Genomic DNA, 27,080 nt, shown 5'->3' with positions numbered 1-27,080 from the left:
TTGTTTCTATGGGCAACACTGTTCTAGAGACATAGAAATATCAGAGCACTCAGCATATTATATTCTAATGGCCTTCAGAGAAAGTTAGGGTTTCATGTGAGCACATAGAACATCTACCCAGCCTAGTCTTAGAATAATTAGCAGAGGGTAGGGGCATTAGAAGTCAGCCACAAAAATACTAGACCATCTGCTGAAGTAACAGATTTTTTTTTAATATTTTATTTATTTATTCGACAGAGATACAGACAGCCAGCGAGAGAGGGAACACAAGCAGGGGGAGTGGGAGAGGAAGAAGCAGGCTCATAGCGGAGGAGCCTGATGTAGGGCTCGATCCCACAAGGCTGGGATCACGCCCCGAGCTGAAGCCTAACCGCTGTGCCACCCAGGCGCCCCAAAGTAAAAGATGTTTTTAAGGACAGATCCATGATAGCTTTTCCATTATCTATAGAACACTTCCCATCCCAAAGGCAAGCATTTGCATTTGGGTTACTTCATTGTCTTGAGGTCTAAGAGTAGGTTCCTGACCTACTCACTAAGAAAGGGCAAGAGGGTTAATGGCATGGGCTAAACTCTGGTGACCTAAATTGACCCCAGACTCACCTGCAGGGCCACCAACCATTGGCAATCACTATGGAATGTATTTACTAAAAATAAATGATGTTCCATGAGTTCACGAGTTCGTTAGGTCAGGATGTATCAGCTGATTAGCATTATTTGGTAATAATAGGATTTATAATTTGCACCTGGTTTCAGTGGCATCCTATTACACAGGTGGCATGTGCCTATGTCACCAGCTCACTATGAGACCTCCACTACGACCTGACTGGACTTCTTGGTACCAGGTGCTTCACATGCATGCCAGCAGAGTTCAAGACCTGCAGACAAAGGGTGTCCTGGACGATCCAGGTGTAGGGGGAGAAAGCTTGCACCTGAGATCTCTGAATCCCTTGCACTGTCTACCTATCTCTTGCTCTTGCTGTGCTGTATTCCTAGCCTGTAATAAAACTGCTCCATGAATGTATAAACTGTTTGAGTGCTGTGAGTCCTTTTAGCCATGGAACACGTAATGTAACTCATGTGTAATTCATGTAAGAACTCATCAATTGATTGTCTCCCCAACAGAGGAGGCAATAAATCAGACTGGCTAAAGCCTGAGCCCTGGAGTCTACCTGCCTGGGCTCGGATTGAAGCTTCATCCTTGGCTAGCTGAGTCTCCTTAAGTTGAGTGCATTGGCTGAATATATGTGGCGCCACAATTTATGGCATTCCCCTGCCCCTCCCCTGCCCCCCCCATTTATGTTGAAAACTGATCCACACCGTGATAGTGTTAGGAGGTGGGGCCTTTGAGAGGTATTAGGTCATGAGGGTGGAGCCCTCAGAAATGGGATTAATGCCCTTATAAAAGGGACCCAGAGAACTCCCTTATTTGGCCATGTAAGCATACAGCAAGAAGACGGTCTACAACCTGGAAAAGGACTCTCATAAGAATGCAACCATGCTGGCACCCAGATCACAAACTTCCAGCCTCCAGAACAGTAAGAAATAGATTTCTGTTGTTGATAAGCCACTCAGTCTATGGTACTTCGGTACCACAGCCCAAACTAAGACAGCACTTACTTAATCTGTACAATGGGAAATTAATAGCGTCTACCTCAAAGGATTCAATGAGTTCATCCTTGGGCAAGGTTTTATAAAGATATATGGCACAGAACAGCACTTAGTGTTTACCACTTAACAAATTCTATCTTTAGAGTCCCGAGAAGCAAATTTCAGAACAAGTTTTCTGTCCTTGTTTTTAGCCACCAGAAGTTCATAAATATTGAGTTCTAGACGCAAAGCACCCCTCTACACAATTAAAAAGAACCTGTAATGATAAGAAAGAGCACAGGGATGATCATTTATCAATTTTCCCATTTCTCTAGAGAGGAAAAACAGCAGGCTACCTTGACAAAACTATCAGATGTTGTAAGATCAAAAAACATGAAAAAAAGTTCTGAAAATTATAAATAGTCATATGAACGTAAGAGATCTTATTCTTGTCCCGTTTTACAACTTCTCAGGAATCTTACCCTCTTCAAAGCTTTGCCTATTCACTTGGGCAAAGTGACCATCATGTCTACCTTTTCAGTTCTGATCTCTGTCCTAGTTCCCAGTTCTACAACCCAAATTGTTCACTAGATGGTTCTACCCACAGACTAGGCAAGAAGAGCAATGATGAATACATGCTTTTTCGCTCACAGTTTCCTCCCAGCCCGCCTACACCCTAGCTTTCCGGTGGCAAAATCAGTGTGGGGTATTGACACAGGTGCTGGTCCTGTTTGTACTTAGATTCATTCCTTGCCCTCCCCCTGCTCTGCTCAGGATCCCCAAGACAGGTGACTTCTGCAGGCTCAATTCTCAGGTTTTCTGTGTCAAAAAGCTTCTTGTAGAGTTCCCTTAACGGAAGGCGCTTGCTGGTGTTTTAGAAGCGGAAAGGAAGGGAGAAGCCAAGTTGTCTCCCCCACCTTCTTTCTGCCTCTAGTGATCAGTAGGAATAGCTTCCCATGGCTCCAGTGCCCACGGAACAGGCTCGCCGACATCCCAACCTCCATAGATAACCCTACCACTGGGCTCTAGTGAAACCACCTCTTCTCTTTGTCCTTCCAGTCTAGGCATGCTGTGGCTTCTATCTGTTGCTGATCTTTCGAGTAGCATCACCGACCTTTTCACATAGTCAAGATTATTCATAGCATGTCACTTACTGTGTTTGTTGTAAGAGCTGGTTGTTTCTCTTAGAAAGCTCTACGAGTATAAAAATAAAAAATGAGCCTGTCTTCACAAATCATGCATGCACACCTGAGTCCTTATTTTCCCATCAACCTTCAGGGTCTGCCACTTAGGCATCAAGGTCATCTGACCAGTGTTTTCAAAACACCCATGTGAAGCCATCAGAGGGCTGTACCCACCATCCCATCACAATGCCTCCTGCTGTGATCCCGTTGCTTAATTTCAAACAGAGGCGCTCAGCCCACAGATAGCTACTTCCCTTTACCCAGGAAGACATGATACCACACAGTTCAAAATTTGGTGGTGGTGGGGGGGGTGGGGTTCCTGCATGGGAATTCTCTGTAAAATCGTTCTCGCTGATTGATCTAACTATATAATGTCATGCTTAGAATGGGCAGCATGCGGGGCGCCTGGGTGGCACAGCGGTTAAGCGTCTGCCTTCGGCTCAGGGCGTGATCCCAGTGTTATGGGATCGNTCCCAGGAAGACATGATACCACACAGTTCAAAATTTGGTGGTGGTGGTGGGGGGGTGGGGTTCCTGCATGGGAATTCTCTGTAAAATCGTTCTCTCTGATTGATCTAACTATATAATGTCATGCTTAGAATGGGCAGCATGCAAGCACAACCAGATAAAAGAGGACTATTAATACCTTAAAGCGGAGAAAGAGAACCCAAGGGTAAACTGCATGAAATTCAGAACGTGAAGAGGTCTTACTATAATAAAGGTACTAACAAACTGAATGTCAATGAGTCATAAAGTTTAGAATTCGTAGGCACTCTTAGATGGCACTGAACTCAAGCTCTTCGGTTTGCAAAGAAAAAACTGAGGCCCATATGTCCAGGGTCACTGGCTAGTGAATGACACAGAAAAGACTAGAACCCAGATAGGTACCTTTTCTCTAGACCTTTGTTTCTCAACATATGTGGACGAGCAGCACCAGCACCTGCTGGGAAAGTTTTAAGAGATGCAGAATGTCAGGCCATAAGCCAGACCTATGCCTTTAGAATCTGCATTTTAACAACATCCCCAGGTGACTTGTGTACACACTGTAATTTGATCCTGACTGGTAGGCCCTGGAGGCTGATGGGAAAGTAAGGACAACTGGTTTACGTGTGTGATTTGTGAATACAGGTTCATTACTCATTTGTACACTCGGAGCTTTCTAAGAGAAATGAACCACACTCTGATTCCCCTGGGGCTTTCTAGTTAACCCACGGCCAGAGTTGAGGTAGAGATGTTCTCCATTTCTTGAAAAGTACTTGCTCTGTAACTTACAGCAGGAGCTGATATTAAAACTCATAAACACAGGAAGGGAAAGTGTAAATGATGTAGAATGAGGACTTTTAGACTGGTCTGCTGCTTGGCACTCACTGTACAACTTGAAAAAAGCTTCTAAGAACCGGAGGCCTGGAACACAGAAGGCACTTGATAAAAATGTGTTGAGTAAGTGAATAAAACCTTGTCATATGTGGAGAAAAGATTTCAGAACACAGACTCTCAATGTACAAGTTCACACACATTTGTTGAGCATCTACTACGTGCTAGGTGCTGGGTGAGTTATGGAGGTACCTTCATGCCTAACAAGTAGACTGAGAAGCTCACGGCCTGGTGGACAAGCTTTCAGAATGTGTGTTCCTAGAAAGCAAGAACTTATCTTCCCTCTTCTCTCTTTAAATGTGCCCTGTACACAAAGATAAGCTTTGCCAATATTCACAAGTATCGTTTTAATTGGAAGCTTTCCACACCCCATTCATACAGTGGGAATTGTTGAGTGATGGGGGTGGATTGGGATATGAGAGTTCGGCTTCTCAACCTTCTGTGCTTTTGGATCTATCCCCTACTGGGATTGGGAAATCCTTCTTATCTAATCTCTCCACATTCCCTCCATCTGCCCCTTCTCTGCAGAGCACTGAGTCTCAGGCGGTTTGACGAAGAGACGGAGGTCAGTTACTTCACTGGAGCAATGGCTCCCTGTGTCCTGGGCCAGCTGCTGAGTGACTTCCTGGTTTCTCCTCTGCAAGGCACCTCCACCCCTAGACTGCCTGAGTAGCTGCGTTGAAAGTTATCCTTGAGTTTATCTTGAGTTGAAAATTACATTATCGCTTCCTGGGCTGGGCCAGCGCCCAGCTACACTTCTTCACTGTGGCTGAGACTTGGAAGCAGATAAGAGAGGGAAAGAATTCATCAAAAGCTGGTCACTTTGTCTTTCTGCAGAAAGGGACTTTAGCCAAAGGTCAACAAGAGAAAAGGAAATAAAGGCTTCAAGGTCTCTTGCTGGGGTTCACAGCAGGGAATGTTGTCTAGAAAGACTCTGGCTGGAAGAAGGTATAGCCTCTGAGCTCAAATAGCAATGATGAGTCAATTATACTTCAATTTAAAAAATAGCAGCAATGAGGATGATGATGCCAGGCAAGATTATTAAGCTCCTAATATGTGCTAGGCACAGTACTAGTTTACATGCATCATCTCATTTTTTCATTTAATCTTCACAAAAACCCTATGAAATGGATACCCTTTTTTTTTTTAAACCATGCCCGTTTTACAGACTGATTCTGCAAGATCTCACAGAGGATGAAAGAAAAGAAAGAAGTACAACTTAAATTCATTGAACTTTATATATTAGGCCCCATGCTAGGATTTTTCATATGTCATAAGATGTGTGAGACAGTGGAGTCAGTCAGTCAACAAATATTATCTCATTCACTTGAGGAATACCTACTGAATTCTACTAGGTGTCAGGTACCCTATATTCATTGTCTCATTACTGCTAATGACAATACTAGAGATAGATCCTGTCATCACCATCTCAGAGGACAGTCAGATGTTCTCCTTTCCTCCTTCCCTCCATCCCTTCCTTCTTTCATTCCTCCCTCCCTCTCCCTGCCCCTTCTCTCTCTTTCTTTCCCTCTCATCCTTCCTTCCTCCCTCCCTCTTTCCTTTCCTTTCCTTTCCTTTCCTTTCCTTTCCTTTCCTTTCCTTTCCTTTCCTTTCCTTTCCTCTTTCCTCTTCTTTCCTTCTTTCTTTCCTTCTTCCTAGTGAATATTTACTAAATGCTAGCTACGTTCTTAGACTGGGGATAGAATGGTATATGAAGCAGACAAGGTCCTGAGCTCAAGAAGAGTATTTTGCAAAAACATAAACAAATGAATAAAAAAAGACAGTGTTAGGTAGTTTTGGTACAACCCCAATCTGATGAGGACAGCAGACAGCTGTGTGGGTGGTTAAAGAATTCACCCAAGGCAAAACAAAGGAGCTAGAAGTTTATTGAATACACTGCAAGGGAGCAGCAGGCAGGACAGCAAAGGAGACACTGCCTGCAGTGTTAGAGAGCTGGTTAAAGGAAGTGAGGAGGTATGAGAATGTACGGAATTTTCCTTTTTTGGTACCTCTGCCCGGTTGTGAGTAGCCCATTGGTCAGCGAGGGCCTATGGCTAGGGTCACTAAAGAGCCTGTTTGCATGCAGCCCCGCGGTCACCGAGGGCCCTTCTACCTCACTCAGGTTTCCATGGCTCAAGCCTGTTGCCTAAAAGCAGCCTCTGTAGTGGTGATAACTACCCTGATANAGAGCCTGTTTGCATGCAGCCCCGCGGTCACCGAGGGCCCTTCTACCTCACTCAGGTTTCCATGGCTCAAGCCTGTTGCCTAAAAGCAGCCTCTGTAGTGGTGATAACTACCCTGATATAAATGAAACAGAGTTATATGATAGAAAGTGACTGGGAGCTACGGTAGATTCCAGGTCATTTCTAGGAAGGTGACATTTTAGGTGAGAACTCAAAAGCAAGAGAGATTGAGTCATGCAAAGATCTCAGAACGAAGCCCTCCAGGCAGAAAGAACTGCTAGCACAGAAATCCTCCAGCCTGCAGAACAAGCCTGGAGTATCCAAGGAGCACTGGGGTTGAATGATCAAGGTGGGAGTAGAACAAGGGACAGTCACAGAGGTAGGCAGGGAGCCTTACAGGCCAGGGCAAGGATTTGGGGATCTATTCCACATGGAAAGTCCTGGGCAGGAAAGAGGGTTTAACGGGGCAGAAGGTATTTTTCAAAGCTCACTCTGGTTTCTGTGATGAGAAACAGCCCATAGGAAGCAAGAGTGGAAGGAGGTAAATTTGTACTAAGGCTGTTATGGAATTTCAAACGAGATATGATGGTGGCTTAGAGGAGGAGGTGGTAGGGAGATGGAGAAGAGTGGGTGGCTGGTTGGAAGCACCTGCTGAGGCTACGGAAGGCCCATTTTTGTGGCCCCAGGATACTGGGTAAGTAGTTTGAGGGCAAAGTTCAGTCTTTGTAGTTTCCACAGAGGTTGGCTGAATGCCTGGCATTTTATAGGTAATTAATAAATATTTGTTGGACTGAATTGGTGTTTAGTGTTAGTTGGATTGGATCTGTTTGCCTATTAAAAAACTCAAGATAGGGACGCCTGGGTGGCTCAGTCGTTAAGGCACAGGTCATGATCCCAGGGTCCTGGAATCAAGTCCCACATCGGGCTCCTTGCTCAGTGGAGAGCCAGCTTCTCCCTCCGCCTGCCGCTCCCCCTGCTTGTGCTGTCTCCCTCTCTCTTTCTTTCTCTGGCAAACAAATAAATAAAATCTTAAAAAAAAAAAAAAAGCTCGAGATATACACCAGAAGACCTAAAGCAACCACGAGTAATACAATATTGGTGCTCCCTTCACTCAATTTAATGACCCTACAATATTAAAACTGAAGAAATTAGATATGAACTAGGTTCAGTTAAAGCCGTTTAGTGTTTGTGGAGCATTTTTGATAATATGGGGATCAAAACATCTTCCCTGGAGAGCTGTTTTGAAACAGAGAGGTGACGTTTGTAAAGAATCCCAGCACATTGCCTTGTTCTGAGGAAGAAGTTCAACAAAGGGAGGTGGTCAAATGGAACAATGCCCTTGGGCCTCGAAGGCCTTCAAAGACAGCACCCACCCAGTATTGTCCTTAGACATGGAGGAGAGGGAGGAAGGAAATATGGAATGACGGTAAGGACCTCTAAAAATCTGTTCCTCCATTAAAGCAATGAGCATACCAGCAAAAAATTGTGAAAATCAACATTTGCAGAACTCTGGAAATTAGCCAAAGGCTTGCAACACTCTGAGGAGCCTTTATTCAAGAAAAAAAGGCTAAAATTTGGTAAGAACAGAGTCCTGTGGATTTTTAACATGCTCAATTCTAACTTCCCCCTCCTGAGTTCTGTGGTACCCTTGAAAACCAGCAGCTCCACCACCACAGAAGCTGTGAAAACCAACAGCCTAGCAATCACTGGAGGAGGCAGAGGGGATTGGAATGCCTCAAAATTCCCAGCTCTAGAGAATTGCCACTATTTGATCTGTCTAGCAGCATTCTGGAAAGTCCTATTTACAGGGCTTGTCTTTATTTGACTAGATTCAGAACTTCTTAGTGGGAAAAGCCCTAGCTCCAGGATATTTGTTGAAAAAAACTCATAGTTGCCTGGGGTAGCAGTACAAGTTGGGAAAAACAAGAGCCTGGCCAAAAAGCTCAAAAGCTCAAAGGGAAGATTTAAGGAACAAGATGTTCACAGGGGGCTTTGAACATCTCTAACATATTTCTGGGGAGTCAGAAGGATGTGTTCATGTGAGGGGCTATGTGCACGCCCAGGAGAGACCTGAGGAAGCCCTAATCCTCACTTCTGGCTAGGTGAGACTGCGTAAGCATGAAATGGAAGCAAAGGCAGTGTTAAAAATTACGGGGCTGCTGAAGGCATGGTCCCAAACACACCCAGAGCCCCTCGGCAAGGGTGGGAGACTCATGGTCTAAGGGAATCTGTCCTATCTTAGGTGATCAGTAAACTGAGCAAAGACTTCAGTAGCCATATATGACAGGGAAGATAGGCTATACAGAATTGTTCTAGGAAAGTCACTAAACAAACAGCACCAATAGCACACAGCAACATCAGAGGGGAGGCAATCTGATTTGAGTTGCCATATTATATTATTTAAATGTCCAATTTTCACACAAAAGACCCCCAAAAGCCAAAGTAGTCTTAATAAAGGAAAACAAAGCTGGAGGTATCACAATTTCAGATTTCAAAATATCCTACAAAGCTGTAGTAATCAAAACATTGTGGTATAGCACAAAAATAGACACACAGATCAATAGAACAGAATAGAGAGCCCAGAAATAAACCTACATTTATATGGTCAATTCATCTATGACAAAGGAGGCAAGATTATACAATGGGGAACAGACAGATTCTTCAATAAATGGTACTGGAAAAACTGAACAGCTACATGTAAAAGAATGAAACCGGATCATTTTTTAACACACAAAAAATAAAATCAAAATGGATTAAAGATCTAAATATGAGACCTAAAACCATGAAAATTCTAGAAGAGAATACAGGCAGTAATTTCTCTGACATTGGCTCTTGCAACATTTTTCTCGACCTGTCTCCTCAGGCAAGAGAAACAAAGCCAAAGATAAATAGTTGGGACTACATCAAAGTAAAAAGCTCTTGCATAGTGAAGGAATGATCAACAGAACAAAAAGACAATCTGCTGAACAGGAGAAGATATGTGCAAATGACATATCTGATAAGGGTTTAATATCCAAAATATATAAAGAACTTATACAACTCAACACCAAAAAAACCTAAAAACAAACAACAACAACAACAACAACAAAACCCTACAAATAGTCCAATTAAAAACATGGGCAGAGGACATTTTTCCAAAGAAAGCATATAGATGATCAACAGACACATGAAAAGATAAGTGCTTAACATCATTAACCATCAGGGAAATGCAAATTAAAACCACAATGAGATATTACTTCACACCTGTTAAAATGGCTACAATCAAAAAGACAAAAAATAACAAATGTTGGCAAGGATGTGGAGAAAAAGGAACACTTGTACACTGTTGAGGGGAATGTAAATTGGTGCAGCCACTGTGGAAAACAGTATGGAAGTTCCTCAAAAACATAAAAATTACCATATGATACAGTAATTCCATTACTGGGTATTTACCCCCCAAAAATGAAAACACTAATTCTAAAACATATATGCACCCTATGCTTATTGCAGCATTATATAAAATAGCCAAGATGTGGAAGCAACCTAAGCATCCATTGAAAGACAAATGGATAAGGAAGAAGTGGTATACATACATGAAATATCACACAGCCATAAAAAGGTTGCTCAAAATCTTAAGATCATGCCATTTATGACAACATGGATGGACCTAGAGAGTATAATTCTAAATAAAATAAGTCAGACTGAGAAAGGTATATGATTTCACTCATATGTGGAATTAAAAACAAACAAACAAATGGATAAACAAACAAATAAAAAGCAGAATCAGACCTATAAATAGAGAACAAACTGATTGTTACAAGAGGCGAAGGGGAGGGGGCAGAGGTAAAATGGATGAAGGGGAGTGGGAGATACAGGCTTCTAGTACAGAATGAATACATAGTGGGAATCAAAGGCACAGCATATAGAATATAGTCAATGACACTACAATAGCATTGTATGGTGACAGGTGGTAGCTGCACTTGTGGTGAGCATAGCATAATGTATAAACTTGTTGAATCACTAAGTTGAACACCTGAAACTAATGTAACAGTGGGTCAACTATACACACACACACACGCACACACACACAGAGAAGTCCAGTTTTCAATAAAAGATAGTTCTTCGAAAAGTTCAGCAAAATTGAATAACCTTTAGCTAGACTAGGTAGTCTGACCAAAAAAAAAAGAAAATTAAAAAAAAAAAAAGAAGAAGATGACATAAGTTACTAAAATCAGGAATGAAAGAAGGGACACTGCTACTGATTTTATAGAAAGTAAAGAAATAATAAGGAAAACTATGAACAACTCTATGCCAACAATTTAGATAATCCAGATAAAACACATAAATTCCTAGAAAGACACAAACTACTGGAATTGACTCAAGAAGAAACAGAAAATCTGAATAGACCTATAACAAGTAAAGAAGTTGAATTAGTAATTATGAAACTTCCCACAAAAAAAGTTCATGCCCAATGGCTTTACTGGTAAGCTCTACCACAAACATTTGAAGAATTAACACAAATCCACAAACTCTTAAAAAAATAGAAGACAAGGGAATACTTTCCAACTCATTCTAAGAGGCCTGATTATCCTGATATCAGAACTAGACAAAGACTCACAAAAAAAGTACAGACCAGTACCTTTTAAAAACATAGACACAAAATTCCTCAACAAAATGCCAGTAAATGGAATCTAGCAACACATAAAAAGGAAGTATAGACCATGACCAAATGGAAATTATTCTAGGAATGTGAGCTCGGTTTAAAATAAAAAAATCAATCAATGTAGTAGATCACATTAATATAATAAAGTTAAAAAAAAGTGATCTTCTCAATAGACATAGAAAAAAATTTGACAAATTCAACCCCTTTCATAATAAAAAAATCACACAACAAGATAAGAACAAAACTTCCTCAATCTGATAAAGACATTGAAGAAAAACCCTCAGCTAGCATCAGAAAAGTTTTCCTCTTAGTATAAGGAAAAAGCCCAGAATGTCCATTCTTGCCACTTCTATTTAACTGAAGTTTCTAGCCACAGTAATTAGGCAGGAAAACATAAATAAAAAGCATACAGATTGAACAGGAAAAAGTAAAACAATCTCTATTTGCAGGTGGCATGATCTTATAGACAGAAAATCATACGAAATCCACAACAAACCTATTAGAGCAAATAAATGAGCTCGGCGAGGGTGCAGAATACAAGATCAGTACAAAAAAATCAGTTTTATCTCTATAGAGTAGCAATGAATAATCTGAACATGAAATTTAAAAAAAACCAATTCAGGGGCGCCTGGGTGGCACAGCGGTTGAGCTTCTGCCTTTGGGTCAGGGCATGATCCCAGCGTTGTGGGATCGAGCCCCACATCAGGCTCCTCTGCTATGAGCCTGCCTCTTCCTCTCCCACTCCCCATTTGTGTTCCCTCTCTCGCTGGCTGTCTCTATCTCTGTCAAATAAATAAATAAAATCTTTAAAAAATTAAAAAAAAAACAATTCCGTTTCTAACAGCATGAAAAATAATAAAATATTAGAAATAAATTTAACTGATGGGGCTCCTGGGTTGGTTCAGTTAGTTAAGCATCTGACTCCTATTTTGGTTCAGGTCACATCTCAGGGTTGTGAGATCGAGCCCTGTTTTGGGCTCTGTGCGGGGCATGGAGCCTGCTTAAGATTCTCTCTCTCCGGGGCGCCTGGGTGGCGCAGCGGTTAAGCGTCTGCCTTCGGCTCAGGGCGTGATCCCGGCGTTATGGGATCGAGCCCCACATCAGGCTCCTCTGCTGTGAGCCTGCTTCTTCCTCTCCCACTCCCCCTGCTTGTGTTCCCTCTCTCGCTAGCTGTCTCTATCTCTGTCAAATAAATAAATAAAATCTTTAAAAAAAAAAAAAAAAAAAGATTCTCTCTCTCCTTCTCCCTTTGCCCCTTCCCCAACTCATTCCCTCTCTTAAAAAAAAAAAAAATTAACAGAAAAGGAGAAAGTCTTGAATACTGACATCTACAAAACATCATTGAAAGAAATTTAATAAATGGAAAGACACCCTGAATTCATGAATTGGAAGATTTAATATTGTTTAGATGACTATACTCCTCAAATTAATCTACAGATTCATTGCAATCCTTATCAAAACCCTAGCTGGCTTTTAGGCAGAAATTAACAAACTGACCCCAAAGTTCATACGAAAACGCAATGGGCCCCAGAATGGCTCCCCGCAAAAAAATCTTGAAAAAGAAAGTCAAGGAAATGTTGCAGACTATGATGGTGAGTTTTATCTCTCAACTAGGCATAAAAAGGATGAAGTACTGATGAATGCTATAACATGAATAAATCCCTAAACCATTATGCTAAGTGAGAGGAGCCAGACACAAAAGGACAAATCGTATGACTCTATTTATATGAAATATTTAGAAAAGGCAAACTCATAGAGATATAAAGTAGATTAGAGTTTATCAGGGGATGAGAGGAGTTTCTTTATGAGATGATGAGAATGTTCTAAAGTAAGATAGCAGTGAGGGTTATAAACTGTGAATATATTAAAAACACAGTCTTATACTTTAAAATGGTCAATTTTACGGTATGTGAACTATATGCCAGTAAAACTGTTATTTAAAAAAAAAAAGGGCCCCTGCCCTGGACCTACATACAAGAAACACACTGAAAATAAGTTCAATGTACACATGGGGTCTTCTGCCTCTTGAGATCTGGCACTTGGTGCTGACACAGTATAACTGAAACTTTAAATATATACTCTGTGACTAACACCGATCCGGCCCCAGGGATCACTTCTCTACATCTCTTGCCTTGTGTTCTTAGGGTAGAAGGCAAGCGTGAGTCTATACTACGAGGATCTGTGTGTTGCATCACTGCCAGTGGAGGAGTTGGACACTGCTTGGAGCCCAGGAAGGACTGCAGTGGCAAAAGCACTTCAGTAAAAGAAAAGATAACCAACTTGTCAAATTCTTCCTCAGTGTATGCTTGCACAACAAACTATCATTCCCAATAGTACCAAGCACCCATTTTCTTGTTTTTCTTAATATTTCTTTATATTCTGAAAGCGCTTACAAATTAAAATAATATTTGCAAGATTGGGGTGCCTGGGTGGCTCAGTTGGTTAAGCATCCAACTCTTGGTTTTGGCTCAGGTCATGATATCATAGGTTGTGGGATTAGGCTCCATGCTCACTGGGGAGTCTGCTTGGGATTCTGTCTCTCTCAGCCCCTTCCCTGCTCTCTCTCTCACTCTAATAAATAAATAAATCTTTTAAAAAAAAGGATAATATTTGCAAGATTATATTCTCATGGCTGAGAACAATTCCGCAATAGTCAGTGTTATGAGTTGAATTGTGTTCCCTCAACATTCATATGTTGAAGTCCTAATCCCCAGGACCTCAAAATGTGACCTTATTTGCAAATAGGGTCTTTATAGATGTAATTAAATTAAAATGAGGTCACTGGAGTGGGTCTTAATACATTATGAATGGTGTCATTACAAAAAGGGGAAATTTGGAGACACGCGCACTTGGAGGGAGAATGCCATGTAAATATCATGGCAGAAATCAAGATGATGTATCAACAAGCCAAAGAATAATGGCAAGTCACCAAAAGAAGAGAGAAATCCTCCTCACAGACTTCAGAAAGAACTAACCCGCCAACATCTTGATCTAGGATTTCTAGCGCCAAGACCTGTAAGACAATAACTTTCTGTTGTTTAAGTCAATTCAGTATTCTTTGTAATAGCAGTTGTAGAAAACTAATATATTAAGCAATTCATATTGTTCTTAAATTTGTGCATGTATAGGATAATATATGAAGCATGATGCTGATTCATATGATGAAATCATATATTTTATAATATGCTACATATTATAATATTTTATAATATATTATGCAATATCATGTGATTACTTATCATGACCCATATATATTATATGACAATATATAATATATATAACATACATAATATAGGTTATATTATTTCATAATATGTTGTAAAATATTGTGTGATTATTTATCACATGACCCCATTGTTATATTTGAAAATGATATCTAAAGTTCTTAGTTCATTTGCTGTAATTGTTAGCAAATTGAACTATTGCTTTAGGAGTTTCACTGATAATTATAGCTGCTACTGGCTCAGAGGAGTACAGTTTCTTCAAATTAAAATTAGTTTTAAAAAGTAAAAATTNAGTTTCTTCAAATTAAAATTAGTTTTAAAAAGTAAAAATTACAGGGGCGCCTGGGTGGCAGAGCGGTTAAGCGTCTGCCTTCGGCTCAGGGCGTTATCCCGGCGTTATGGGATCGAGCCCCACATCAGGCTCCTCTGCTATGAGCCTGCTTCTTCCTCTCCCACTCCCCCTGCTTGTGTTCCCTCTCTCGCTGGCTGTCTCTATCTCTGTCAAATAAGTAAATAAAATCTTAAAAAAAAAAAAAAAGATTTAAAAAAAAAGTAAAAATTACAACAACTCAAGAAAATTTGTCTAATTTGGGGTTCTTGTCAAAAGAATACACGCTAAAATCTTGTATAAAAATCTGTGTAAAACAACAGGGTAGTCATTTTGCTGAACTGAAGGCAATAAAAAAATTTTAATGGAACTAATATATAACAATCTATGAATCATGTGTATATATATATATGTATACATATGTATATATGTATATATCTATATCTCTCTATATAAAATGTCTCTGGCCATGAACAGAACACCCAGACAAGCATAATAATGATTAAAGTAGTCATTTTTGATAGTTCTTGGCTTTTAGTCATATACAAACCATAACTTTCTAAGTATTTTTTGATTTTGTCATTATGAAGGTATATTTGTCAACGTGGGAGGACAGAACATATTTCATGTAACAGTTTGCTAGCTTGATTTATAACTTTAAATATTTAGACGTGTGGTATGTGGGCCTCCACTTGTACTCATGCCCCAGGCCCTATCATTGTCAGGGGTGGGCCAGGACCCAACAATGACAGAAGATACAAAGCCTGAAGCTATGAACAGAAGCCAAACTAACGTCTCAGACTTGCTCCTACTACATCCTAAAATGCCATTCTGTAAGCTTCATGTGGAAACCTGACGTCGTCCCCAGAAGGAGTGACAAGTGTCTCACCACATTTGTCTCCCTGGGCCATTGTCTCAAGGACCCTCCAAGGCCTTCTCAGTTGGGGGTTGTGTGGCTCTGTGGTCTCAAATGGCACTTGGCTCTCACCAGGTTTCCTAAACCTAATACATTTCACCATTCCAAACGCCAGGGCTGTGTCATGGGCTTGCACTGCATTCCTTTGCAGTAACTCTGCTGTGCTACCCTCAAGTAAACAGAGCAATGTGACAGCTACACTTCACTCCTACCTTGGAAAAAAAGATAGTGCAGCTTGAGAAAAGGCTTGCAGAGCAATCCCCAAATCTTTGATAGTCACCGTGGCTATCATTTTGTCACGTTCTACCAGTCCTCTTGTGGGGTTTGCCTGCTTGCTGGGGGCCATGAGGATAGAGAAAGGAGACTAGCATTCTATCTGGGAATTAGTCTCGGTTACAGAAGAACTCTTAGGAACAGGGTTAAGTGGTGGCAGCAGAGAAAATAGAAAAAGTAGGATAGGTCACTGGTTTCTAAGGGAAAGAGAAAAAAGTGCATCAAAATGCCAACTGGGATAACTGAACATAATAATAAAAGTTTAAAAAACCCTCCAACTGGCGGGGTGCCTGGGTGGCTTAGTTGGTTATGCGTCTGACTTTTTTTTTTTTAAATNAAAAAAGTGCATCAAAATGCCAACTGGGATAACTGAACATAATAATAAAAGTTTAAAAAACCCTCCAACTGGTGGGGTGCCTGGGTGGCTTAGTTGGTTATGCGTCTGACTTTTTTTTTTTTTTAAATGAGAATTTTTTTTTTAAGATTTTATTTATTTATTCGACAGAGATAGAGACAGCCAGCGAGAGAGGGAACACAAGCAGGGAGAGTGGGAGAGGAAGAAGCAGGCTTATAGCGGAGGAGCCTGATGTGGGGCTCAATCCCACAACACCAGGATCACGCCCTGAGCCGAAGGCACACGCTTAACCGCTGTGCCACCCAGCCGCCCCATGCGTCTGACTCTTGACTTCAGCTCAGGTCATGATCTCAGGGTCCTGGGATCAAGCCTGAGTCTGTCTCTGAGCTCAGCGGGGAGTCTGCTTGAGATTCTCTCCCTCCCTTTCCCCTTGCCCTTTCCCCATGTGCGAGCGTGTGCTCTATCTCTCTGTCTCAAATAAATAAATAAATCTTTTTAAAAAAGAAAAGGAAAATGCCACTATCAATGCCCAAATAAGGGTGAAGATCGACCTGCAAAAGGCCCCATGGGATTTCCAACTTCAGTTGTATTTTACTGTAGTTCCCTCTAAGCAAACATGGCATCTATACATTTCATGCTCTTGCTGACTAATCTGATGGATAATCAGACGGCTAACATGAAACAGAGGGGCCTGACATCAAAGGATACTGTTAGCTGAGACTGAGCATCTTTAAGGATATCAACATCCTCTCAGTACACATGAGCTCACGAAAGCTGTATACTATCTTCGTACAAAATTAAAAACCATGAGGGACTCCAACTGGGCTCATCAGAAAGATGGTAGCAAAGGAAGAATGAAAACTTCAAGAAGGACGGATACAGAAGTGTTTAAAAATAATTTTGATAATAAAAAAGGAATTCTCTGATGCAAATACAGCAGTCAGAATGTCAAGAGCCCAGGGCTTCATAGTAAAGGCAGATTAGTGAACGGCATTCATCCACCTCAAATGCAGATTATCTGCCACATTTGAAACACAGATTAACAGGAACAAATAAGGCACCAGGGTGGGAAGCATTTTTACAGCAAGTAACGAAAGTTTTAATCTTTGTTTAAAGAAGACTTCAAAAGGATTCCACATATCGACCAATAGCAAGATCATTAAAAAAAAAAAATTAACTTCAACAATGCAAAGCGGAGTGACCAAGTTTCTGACCTGCTTTAAGATCAATGAACATTTTCTACCTAGATAAGTAGAATGCAATTAGCACTTGGGTGATTTTAAAGGCTCTTTTACAGTTGCCTTTAATCGGCTGACGAAATGGCAGAACGGGGTGGCTGAAGGCCAATGTTTATTTTTACCCATTACCTGTTTTATTAATGGGACTGTGGGCCACTGAGCCCTCCAGGCACACACAAATATGTTAAAATATCCCACACTGTAATTAAGTGGCACAGAGGGGATTAGAGCAAATTCGGTGGCTGTTATGTTTGCTGTGGTGTCGTCTAGGTCAGGCATTCTGATGTTCTTGTTTGTGGTAGAGCCCAGGGAATTTTACTGCCGAGGTCTACAAAATATGGAATATATTTTCTTGCAGAGCGAAGGTTTTAATAAAAGGCTCTTATCCCCCAAATAAAAATATACATAAAGAAAAATGCCCCAAGTGGATGCTCCTACAGCAAAGGAAGAGAACCCCTTGGCCAGAGGAAAGGACAAATGCAGCACGAATTGCATCACTTTAAGAAATGGGATCTTTAGACTCCAGTAACAAAGAACTCAAAATGAATCAAACCCCTGTAACTCTCAGTCCCAGCACAGGGCTTTCTTCCCTCCCCTACGTGAGTCAGAACTTCTGCCTCTGAGTTTTTAAAGGGGATACAAATAAAGTGATCGCCTAACTGTTGGCTTGTTCAGTAACTAGAGCATCAGGAATGCAATGCTTGCAGAAACACAGAAGAGATCCTTTCAGGCTCCAGGCCTAACCCAGCGCTGTTATCATTTTTTGTTTGATTTGACCGAATCCATTGTCGTAACTAAGTGTTAGATTGATTTTAAAATAGAAAATGTAAGTAGATTTTTGCTTTCATCAGCATGTTCAGAATCAACGAGACCACCCTTGAGGTGAGTGCCAGTGCTGGTCTCTTGTGAATCTTCGTATCAGAGAAAAAGCAAAATGGAATGAGGGTAGGGCAACATGGAATGAAATCTGGAAACAGCGTTTTGGCCCAAGCAGAGGACAACATTGCCTTTGCCCTAGAAACCTCTGGAGAAACACTTAGAAGTGACAAGAAGGGAGATAAAAGTACTTACGAGGATCCTGGACTTGCGGTGGGAGGGGGGCCTGGAAAAATGAAAGGAAAACAAAAGAAACAGTCAGGCTGGGTTACTGGAGGGTAAGCGTGGGTACAGTCAAACTGTTACAGATTAAAGTACTCAACCACCCTGAGGTGATATTTGTTTTTCTGGGATTTATTGTTTTGTTTCAGTTCCCCCACAATCACCTCTACAAAAAAAACGTACCAGTGAGAACCTGTCTAGAGCCCACAGTTCAGGGCCTGGAAAATGCTAGCATAAGTGCTGACAAATGAGTCACTAGAGTAGGCATCCTCACGCTGTGCAGGGGGTTTGCAGGGGGAGGCTGAGCGGTCACAGGAGCACACTGATCGAGATAGGAGGGGTCTTGGATGGCAGCTGGACAGACTAGGGGGATACCTACTGCAGACCTTCCCATCTTCTCTCTCACTGGCATGGTGGTTTAGAGCAGGGCTGTGGGGTCAGACAGATCTGGACTCTGCCCCTGCTCTGCTATTTACTAGCTGGGCAACTCTGCACGTGGTCCTTAACTGCAGGCCTTGGTTTACTTAGCTGTAAAATGGGTACAACTGTACCAGCTTTAGAAACTGTTCCAGTTTCTGGGCACATAGGACATTTTCAGTATGTGTGCATTCCCTCCCTCCTCACCCCCGTGGATGCTGAGGGCCAAAGGCCATCCCCAGTAGAAGGTGGCTTACCAAACTTGACGAACAAGACTCCAGTGGTAGAAACCACTTTCTTGCCGTTTGTTGCCACGCACTGAAAGTAGCCTGTGTCTGTGGTGTCGAGGTTCCTAATCCGCAGCCTGGAGCCATAGTTGGTTGCCCGAAAGGAGATCCTCCGGGGCTCCTGAACCACAGGTGCGTCATTTTTGAACCAGCGGATGGTGGGAGGTGGATTCCCAGAGACTTTGCAGTGCAGCTCCGCTGTCTGCCCCAGGGACGTGGTGATGTTATTCATCGGTTCATCGAGGGTCAGGAAAGAATCTGTGAGCACAGGTGAAGGAGGCAGGTGAGAGGGGCAGACAGCTAATGAGCACCTCCGAGCAACCCCAATCCACTCCAATGTGCCCCAGGACCACAGAGGGACTGCACAGGAGAGGCAGGGAGGCAGACCAGGCATGAAATTATACATTTACTGAGACCCCGTGACTGCGGAACAATCACCCACGGAGCCTGCTGCTTACAAGGAAACTTGTTACCAATCATCGTTTAAAACCCGAAGTTTTCAAATGACTATATGGTAACCCATGGATAAGTAAATGTACTTTCTAAGCCAAGACAGAATAAGAGTCTATGTTTCAAAGTATAAGAAAAATAAACAGTCCTTGTTACAGATTCAAACAATACCGTGAAGAAGAAAAAGCTGCAAAATTGACCTCAAATCTTTCCACCCCAAAATGACACCATTCTTAACATTCTGGCAAAGCTCCTTCCAGCTTGTCCACTTTTGATAAGAAAGAAAGCATAGAAGACTGGAAAAGTAGGAGCAACATATTTATATCCACATAGCACAAGATCAGGAAGGATGCTGAAAATCTTCCCGCCAGTGATGATATAAAGGTCATGGAGGCCAGCGTAATGAGGCAATGAATAGTTCTATAATGTTACTCATATTAACCATTAATATGTTACAATAAATAATTCTATACTTTCAACTTTTAATTGAGATATAATTTACATTTTAGGAAATGTACCCGTCGTAAGTTATATAGTTCCATAAGTGTTGACAAATGCATATATCCATGTAACCAATGCTCCTACCAAGATAGAGAACATCCTAAACATCCCCAAAAGTGCCCCTAACATCCTCTGCAGTCAATCCTTGCTTCCACCTGCACCTCCATCTCCATTCTAGGAAACTGCAATTCTGATTTCTATCATCATAGACTAATTTTGTCTGTTCTAGAATTGCACATAAATGGAATCATACTGTATGTACATTTTGCCTTTGGCTTTTTAAGGGACTTCTTAATTATTTTAATAATGAAATACATTTTACTTAAGTTTATTCTTCAATAATATATTTTATTTTATTTTTTTAAAAGATTTTATTTATTTATTTGACAGAGATAGAGACAGCCAGTGAGAGAGGGAACACAAGCAGGGGGAGTGGGAGAGGAAGAAACAGGCTCATAGCGGAGGAGCCTGACGTGGGGCTCGATCCTGTAACGCCGGGATCACGCCCTGAGCCGATGGCAGACGCTTAACCACTGTGCCACCCAGGCGCCCCAATAATATATTTTAAATCTCATATTGATATTAGTTGCAGAATCCAGTTACAGAGAAAATATTTTACTATTTAAAAAATTAAGTTCAATATATTTTTTTAAAAACTGGTCTGTTGTTCATGTGTAAGGAGTTTTCTTTGGTGTCATTTGCCCTGACCACCCATACTGTGGTAGATCTCCCCTGCCATGCCCTCCCATTGTCTTCTGTCCTTCCCTGACCCCCAACCTGGGATGACTTATTAAGCAGCTGTCCTCTCTGCAGGACTATATGCCCATAAGGGCAGGCATCTAGAATGTTTTGGTCATCATTGTATCTTTAGTGTATCCTACCATCTAGCAGCATTGTACAATAGAACTTTCTGTAATGATGGAAATGTTCTATAATCTGCATTGTCTAAATGGCAGCCACCAGCTACAGGCGAGCTACTGAGCACATGATATGTAACTAGAGCAACTGAAGAACTGAATTTTTAAATTTTAACAGCCACATGTGGCTAGTAGCTACCATACGGTACAGCATAGGCAGAGCATAGTAAATTTGTTGAATTTAATGGAACTTTGTTGAAAAATAACCTTTTTTGGGGAGAGATCTAAGTGCTAATTTAAGCACCCAAATTCCTATAAAACGCTTTCATGAATGGCAGAAATAAATAATTCATTATGTACCTTAATTTTCCACAAAAAGACTGGGGAGAGATGTCAAAGTCTGGGCAGCTCCATAGGAGAATGTCACACATGAATGACATTTACCTTATTTGAGTGGTAGAAAACAGATTAAGTATGACTATCACTCACTGTGTTACCATAATGACACTTTTCATCCAACTTAAAGCAATGAATAATTATCTTTCACAATGCAATCATGAGCCCATAAATTATTTTGCAAATGTCTTGCCTCTTTCCATTTATATTCTGATCTTTATCTCTGAACTTGTTTCTATAATCTATATACATATATACTCAATCTATGAATGTTTTTGCTCATAGATAGAAGCGCATGTGTTCCTAATTCATTTGAGGTATGCCCACAGAGTAGAGATACTAATGAACAGGTGGCTTGATGGAGCTGCCATCATGGCCTCACAGTCCCGTCTCCTACACAGAGAATGGGTAACTATGTATCCTCAGTAGAAAAGAAACAAGAAATAGCAATGCCAATATAAGCATAGTGATTAATACTCCATTGGGTAGGTTCTGGAGCTAAACTAACTGGGTTTGAATCCCGGGTCAGCCCTCAATTCTGAGTGACCCTAGGCAAGTTTCTTAACCCCTGGGTACCTCAGTTTAACTGAAAAATAGAAATAACAAATAGGATGCTACCAGGCAAAACTGTTAGAGGATTAAAATTAAATTGGATGACACATGGGAGGCACTTAAACTAGTATTGGGCAAAAAAGTAAGCACTCAAAATGTTAACCAATGTTACTGCAATTCTTTTTATAATAATAACAATTTTTGTATATTTCAGGTTACTCAGTCTCGCATTCTCCTCTAACAATCTGGTAAAGTAGGAAAGGAGCATTAATTATCACAATGAGGAAATCACATCTCAGACGTGCACTGACCAGGCCCACGGTCTCTCAGGGATCCCGCTGCACATTGTGCCCAAAGCCTCCAGCACCAGCAGCCTTCAGTTCTCAGGCTCAGCCAAGCACACAGGCCAATACAGTAGTGTGCACAGATAGACTAGTTAGAATCCTATAATACGCCAGGGGCTTTACTACAGTACTCACTCGCTCAATAACCCCACAAGGGAGGAACTGTTATCACTGCTTTACAACGAGGAGATCTACGATCAGAGAAGTTAAATGACTTGTCCAAGGCCACATGGCTGAACTGAGGTCTAATCCAGATCTCTTGGGAATCCAAAACCTAGCTCTTTCCATTCCGCCAGACTGCTTGGGCAGCTCGAGCCCCACTGAGGGGTGGAGACAGAATTTGAGTTTCTTCCCTAAAAAAAAGAGCAAGCTGGGGACACACACCCACTTCCCACAGGGCTGTGATCTGCCCCTAACTCCAGTCACAATTGTCTAGCTAATGGGTCTAAGCTTTAGCTGGTGTTCTAGTTTCCCTCCAGAAGCCAGGTCACTCACCTGACCTGATATATGGGGATTCCAATCCCTCTGCCTATCCCTTGGCATGCCCTTCTCCTTTTTTAAATTTTTTAAAAAAGATGTATTTATTTATGTGAGAGAGATGGGGGAGAGGGCTAAGGGAAGAGGGAGAAAGTCTCAAGCAGACTCCCCACTGAGTGCAGAGCCTAAAGCCCAACATGGGGCTCGATTCCACCGCCCTGAGATCATGACCTGAGCTGAAAACAAGAGTCAGACGCTCAGTGGACTGAGCCACCCAGGCGCCCCCTACCTTCTTTCAATATTGAAGCTAACCAACACCAAGCCTCACTCCCAGAAGCCAGGATGACAGCTGCCAGGTGCATGACTCAGGGGTTAACATCGCCTGCGGAGCTTTAGTCAAAAACCAAAGTCACTTCTACTTCTTCTCTTTAGTTTTCTCCAACAAGTGGTTGCAGCCAAAGTCCAGCAAGCTCTGTGGCCAAGTGCAAAGGGTGAGCTGGCATTTAAACTATTTCTTTGACTCCAAACTCCAGTGACTTTGTATGATACCATAATCACAGGCATACAGAGCTTCAAGTTTTTTCTTCTAGGAACATAAATTAGCCAAGAACCAGAGAGTTCTATAATGTGGGGGTAGTTTTTCAATTACCTTCTGAAGATGTATTCAGATTTATTGAAAATAAGTTAGTAAGGGCTGATCTAATGTACAAAATCAACCCTCACAGACTCTGGCGCCAGAATGCCTGAATTCATGCCCTGGCTCTGCTCCTTATCAGCGGTGTGAGCTTGTGTCTCAGTTTTGTTATCTGTGAAATGAGTACACTGGTTGTATCCTCCTCATAGGGCTATTTCAAGGACGAAATGAATTAACACATGGCAAGTGCTTGGAATAGGCTCTGGAACAGAGCAAGTAGCATGTGAGTTTTTGTTATTTCATTAGTGTATTCTTCTTTTCTTTTTCTTTCTTTCTTTCTTTCTTTTTCTTTTTTTAAGTATATGTGTCCTTTGCATTAGCCAATCGATGGCCAATGGTTTGGGTTTTTGGGTTTTTTTTAAGATTTTATTTATTTATTTGAAAGAGAGTGGGCATACACACAAAGGGAGAGGGAGAGGGAGAAGCAGGCTTCCCACTGAGCAGGGAGCCTGATGTGGGGCTTGATCCCAGGATCCTGGGCTCATAACTTGAGCCAAAGTCAGACGCTTAACCAACTGAGCCACCCAGGTACCCCTTTTTCTTTTTCTCACAAATATCTTATTCCTAAAAGTAGGGAATGATTATTCATCCAGCTGATTGGTTTCCAGACAAAGTCCAGTCTTGATTTTACAGAAAAGAACACCTGAGGGGTGAAGTCACCTGCCTGAGGTCACATAACTGATACACCGCAGGCAAGAGTTGGTTAACTTGTCCATGAAGCTATATAATACCCACCTAAAAACAAAAATGAGAACTACGGGGTATCTTGAAATCGGTGTAGTAGCTGGCCCAAGCAGTATATGTCCAGAGAGAACAAAGGAAATGTAAACAAATCTTTGTGTTTACTGAACAAAGGAGCCCTGCCACAAACACAGGGAATTTGGTTCTAACTTTTTACCGATAAAGAATAATGTGCAAATTTGTTTGCCATCTGTAGTGGCTCACTTCGAACAAGCAAATGGCCTGGTCCTCAGTTTGGCAAAGACTAGGAACATCAGAACAACATTTGGCCTAAACAACATGAAAGCATTTTGTGACTGGAATCAAATAAAATAAAAACGCATGTCTGCATCATTACTCTCAGTCTTGTTGTTAACAAGCCCCTGGCTACAATCCATTCTCTTCCCAGAACCAGCTGGATCCTTCTGTAGCAGCCTCATGAGCCACACTGGGGGAACAATTCTCTTCCCTACTCCTAGAGCTTGGTGTGGCCACTGCGGGTTCTGAGCCAGTGGTCATTCCCTTCGGGGAACACCTGGGTATCTCTGTGAAGAAGCCCAGTGCAGAGGACACCTGCCAAGTGGGCCTGACAGCAGCTGGGCCACTAGCTAGCTGCCTGTGTCCACCATTTCACCCCCAAACTCTGGCTTCATGCTCTGTTCCACGGGCCTGTGCGGGCTGCTCCTCCGGACTGGTTTATACTCCCATATGGAGTAGCCGAAGCCCTGGATGGCAGACAGCAGGTACCAACGGGGCCTGATGCCACACAAAGCAACGGGGCTTCTACATTTATACCTGGCTACTCGTATTTTCTTTCAGTGGCTTGATTCAATACCTCTGACAATGTGCGCTGGAGCCGTGGAAGCTTTCTCATCCTTCTTTCCCTTCTTCCTTAGGCCACAAATGCTGGCAGACTGGCCAGTAGCAGGTGGAGTATAATGTGGCTTCAGAGAGAAAAATATTCTAATTCTGCTGACTCCACCCTCTAGCTCCTGTGTTGCTGTGTCTCCCGGGGTGGTACTGGTAATAACGGTGATAATGATAAAAACATCAACGATGATGATACAATAATAACAGTGATAACAGTTAACACATAAAGGGTAGTTATTATTATAGCAGGTGTTTTCACAAACTGTTATGATTGTCCTCATCTTACACATCAGAAACTTAATGCACAGAGAGAGTAACGAGGCTGTGAGATCCCACAGACAGTGAGTAGAAGTGAATCAAATTACTGATTCGATGCAATTACAATCAGGATCCCAGCAAGTTATTTTGTGGATATTGACAAGCTGGTTCTAAAGTTTACACGCACGGGCAAAAGTTCCAGAACAGCCAAAATAATATTGAAGGAGAAGATCAAAGTTGGAGGATTGATACTACCCAATTCTTTTTTTTAAATTATGATATGTTAGTGATACTACCCAATTCTTGATATAAAGCTACAGTAATCAAGACAGTGTGGTATTGGTGAAAGCATGGATGAACAGATCAATGAAACAGAACAGACAGCCCAGAAATAAACCCACCTAAATACAGTCAACTGATCTTTGACAAAAAAGCAAAGGCAATACAAAGGAACAAAAAGAATCTTTTCAACAAATGGAGTTGGAACAACTGTACATCCACGTGCAAAAAAATGAATCTGAACACAGATCTTATACCTTTCACAAAAATTAACTCAAAATGGATCACAGACCTAAATGTAAAATGCAAAATTATAAAACTCCTGGAAGATAACAGGAGAAAGTCTAGATGATTTTGAATATGATAATGACTTTTTAATTTATTTTTTTAAAGATTTCATTTATTTATTTGAGAGAGAGAGAAAGAAAGAGCGAGCGAGCACGAGTGGGGAGGGGTGTAAGGGCAGGCGGACTCCCAGCTGAGAGATCACAGGACCCCGGGATTGTGACCTGAGCAGAAGTCAGACACTTGACCAACTGAGCCACCCAGGCGTCCCACAATAATGACTTTTTAGATACTATCGGGAAGACACGATCCTTGAAAGGAGTAATTGACAAGCTGAAATTCATTAAAGTTAAAAAAAAACTTCTGCTCTGCCGAAGACAATGTCAAGAGAATGAGAAGACAAGCCGCGAACTGGGAGAAAATATTTGCAAAAGAAACATCTGATAAAGGAATGTTGTCCAAAATATACAAAGAACTCTGAAAACTCAACGAGAAAACAAAAACCTGATTAAAAAACAGTCCAAGACCTTAACAGATACCTCATCAAAGATACAAAAACGGCAAATAAGCATATGAAAAAATACTCCACATCAGATGTCATCAGGTAAATGCAAATTAAAACAACAAGATACTGCTATATACTTATGAGAATGACCAAAATCCAGAACACTGACAACACCAAATGCTGGTGAGAATATGGAGCAATAGGAAATCTCATTCATTGCTGGTGGGAAGGCAAAATGGTACAGTCACTTTGGAAGACAGTTTGGCAGTTTCTCACAAAACTAAACATATTCTTACCATATGATCCAGTAATCTCACTCCTTGGTATTTACCCAAAGGAGTTGAAAACTTATGTTCACACAAAACCCTGCATACAGATGTTTGTAGATTTATTCATAACTGAAAAAGTCTTGAGGAAAGCAAGATGTCTTTCAGTAGGTGAATGGATAAAGTGTAGTACATCTAGACACTGGAATATTATTCAGCACTAAAAGAAAATGAGGTTTCAAGCCATAAAAAGACATGAGGGACACTTAAATTCATTTTATTAAGTGAAAAAAAGCCAAACTGAAAAAGCTACATACTGTATAATTTCAAACATATGACACTTTGGAAAAGGTAAAACTATGGAGACAGTAAAAAGATCAGTGGTTGCCAAGGGTTGGGGGGGCAAGAAGGGGATGAATGAATAGGGGAACACAGAATATTGTTAGGGCACTCTAAATGGTGGACACATGTCATTACACATTTGTCTAAACCAATAGAATGTGCAACACCAAGAGTGAAC

The 27,080-nt window shown here is 41.4% G+C and overlaps 1 protein-coding gene across 1 annotated transcript in view; it reads right to left on the bottom strand.

Moving 5' to 3' along the window:
- The window catches only part of ROR1 (receptor tyrosine kinase like orphan receptor 1), a 411,073-nt gene that overhangs the window by 108,061 nt on the left and 275,932 nt on the right, over positions 1 to 27,080 (bottom strand). The window contains exons 4-5 of the mRNA XM_034641368.1: positions 19,077 to 19,364; positions 18,376 to 18,406 (exon numbers count right to left, since the gene is read on the bottom strand). Of these exons, the coding sequence (XP_034497259.1) occupies positions 18,376 to 18,406; positions 19,077 to 19,364 (319 nt within the window). The remainder of the gene's footprint in view (positions 1 to 18,375; positions 18,407 to 19,076; positions 19,365 to 27,080) is intronic.

This window comes from Ailuropoda melanoleuca, chromosome 2 (assembly GCF_002007445.2).
Source record: "Ailuropoda melanoleuca isolate Jingjing chromosome 2, ASM200744v2, whole genome shotgun sequence".
NCBI classification, from domain to species: Eukaryota; Metazoa; Chordata; class Mammalia; order Carnivora; family Ursidae; genus Ailuropoda; species Ailuropoda melanoleuca.
The sequence above is the reverse complement of the archived record's forward strand: the minus strand, read 5'-3'. Positions and strand labels throughout refer to the sequence as shown.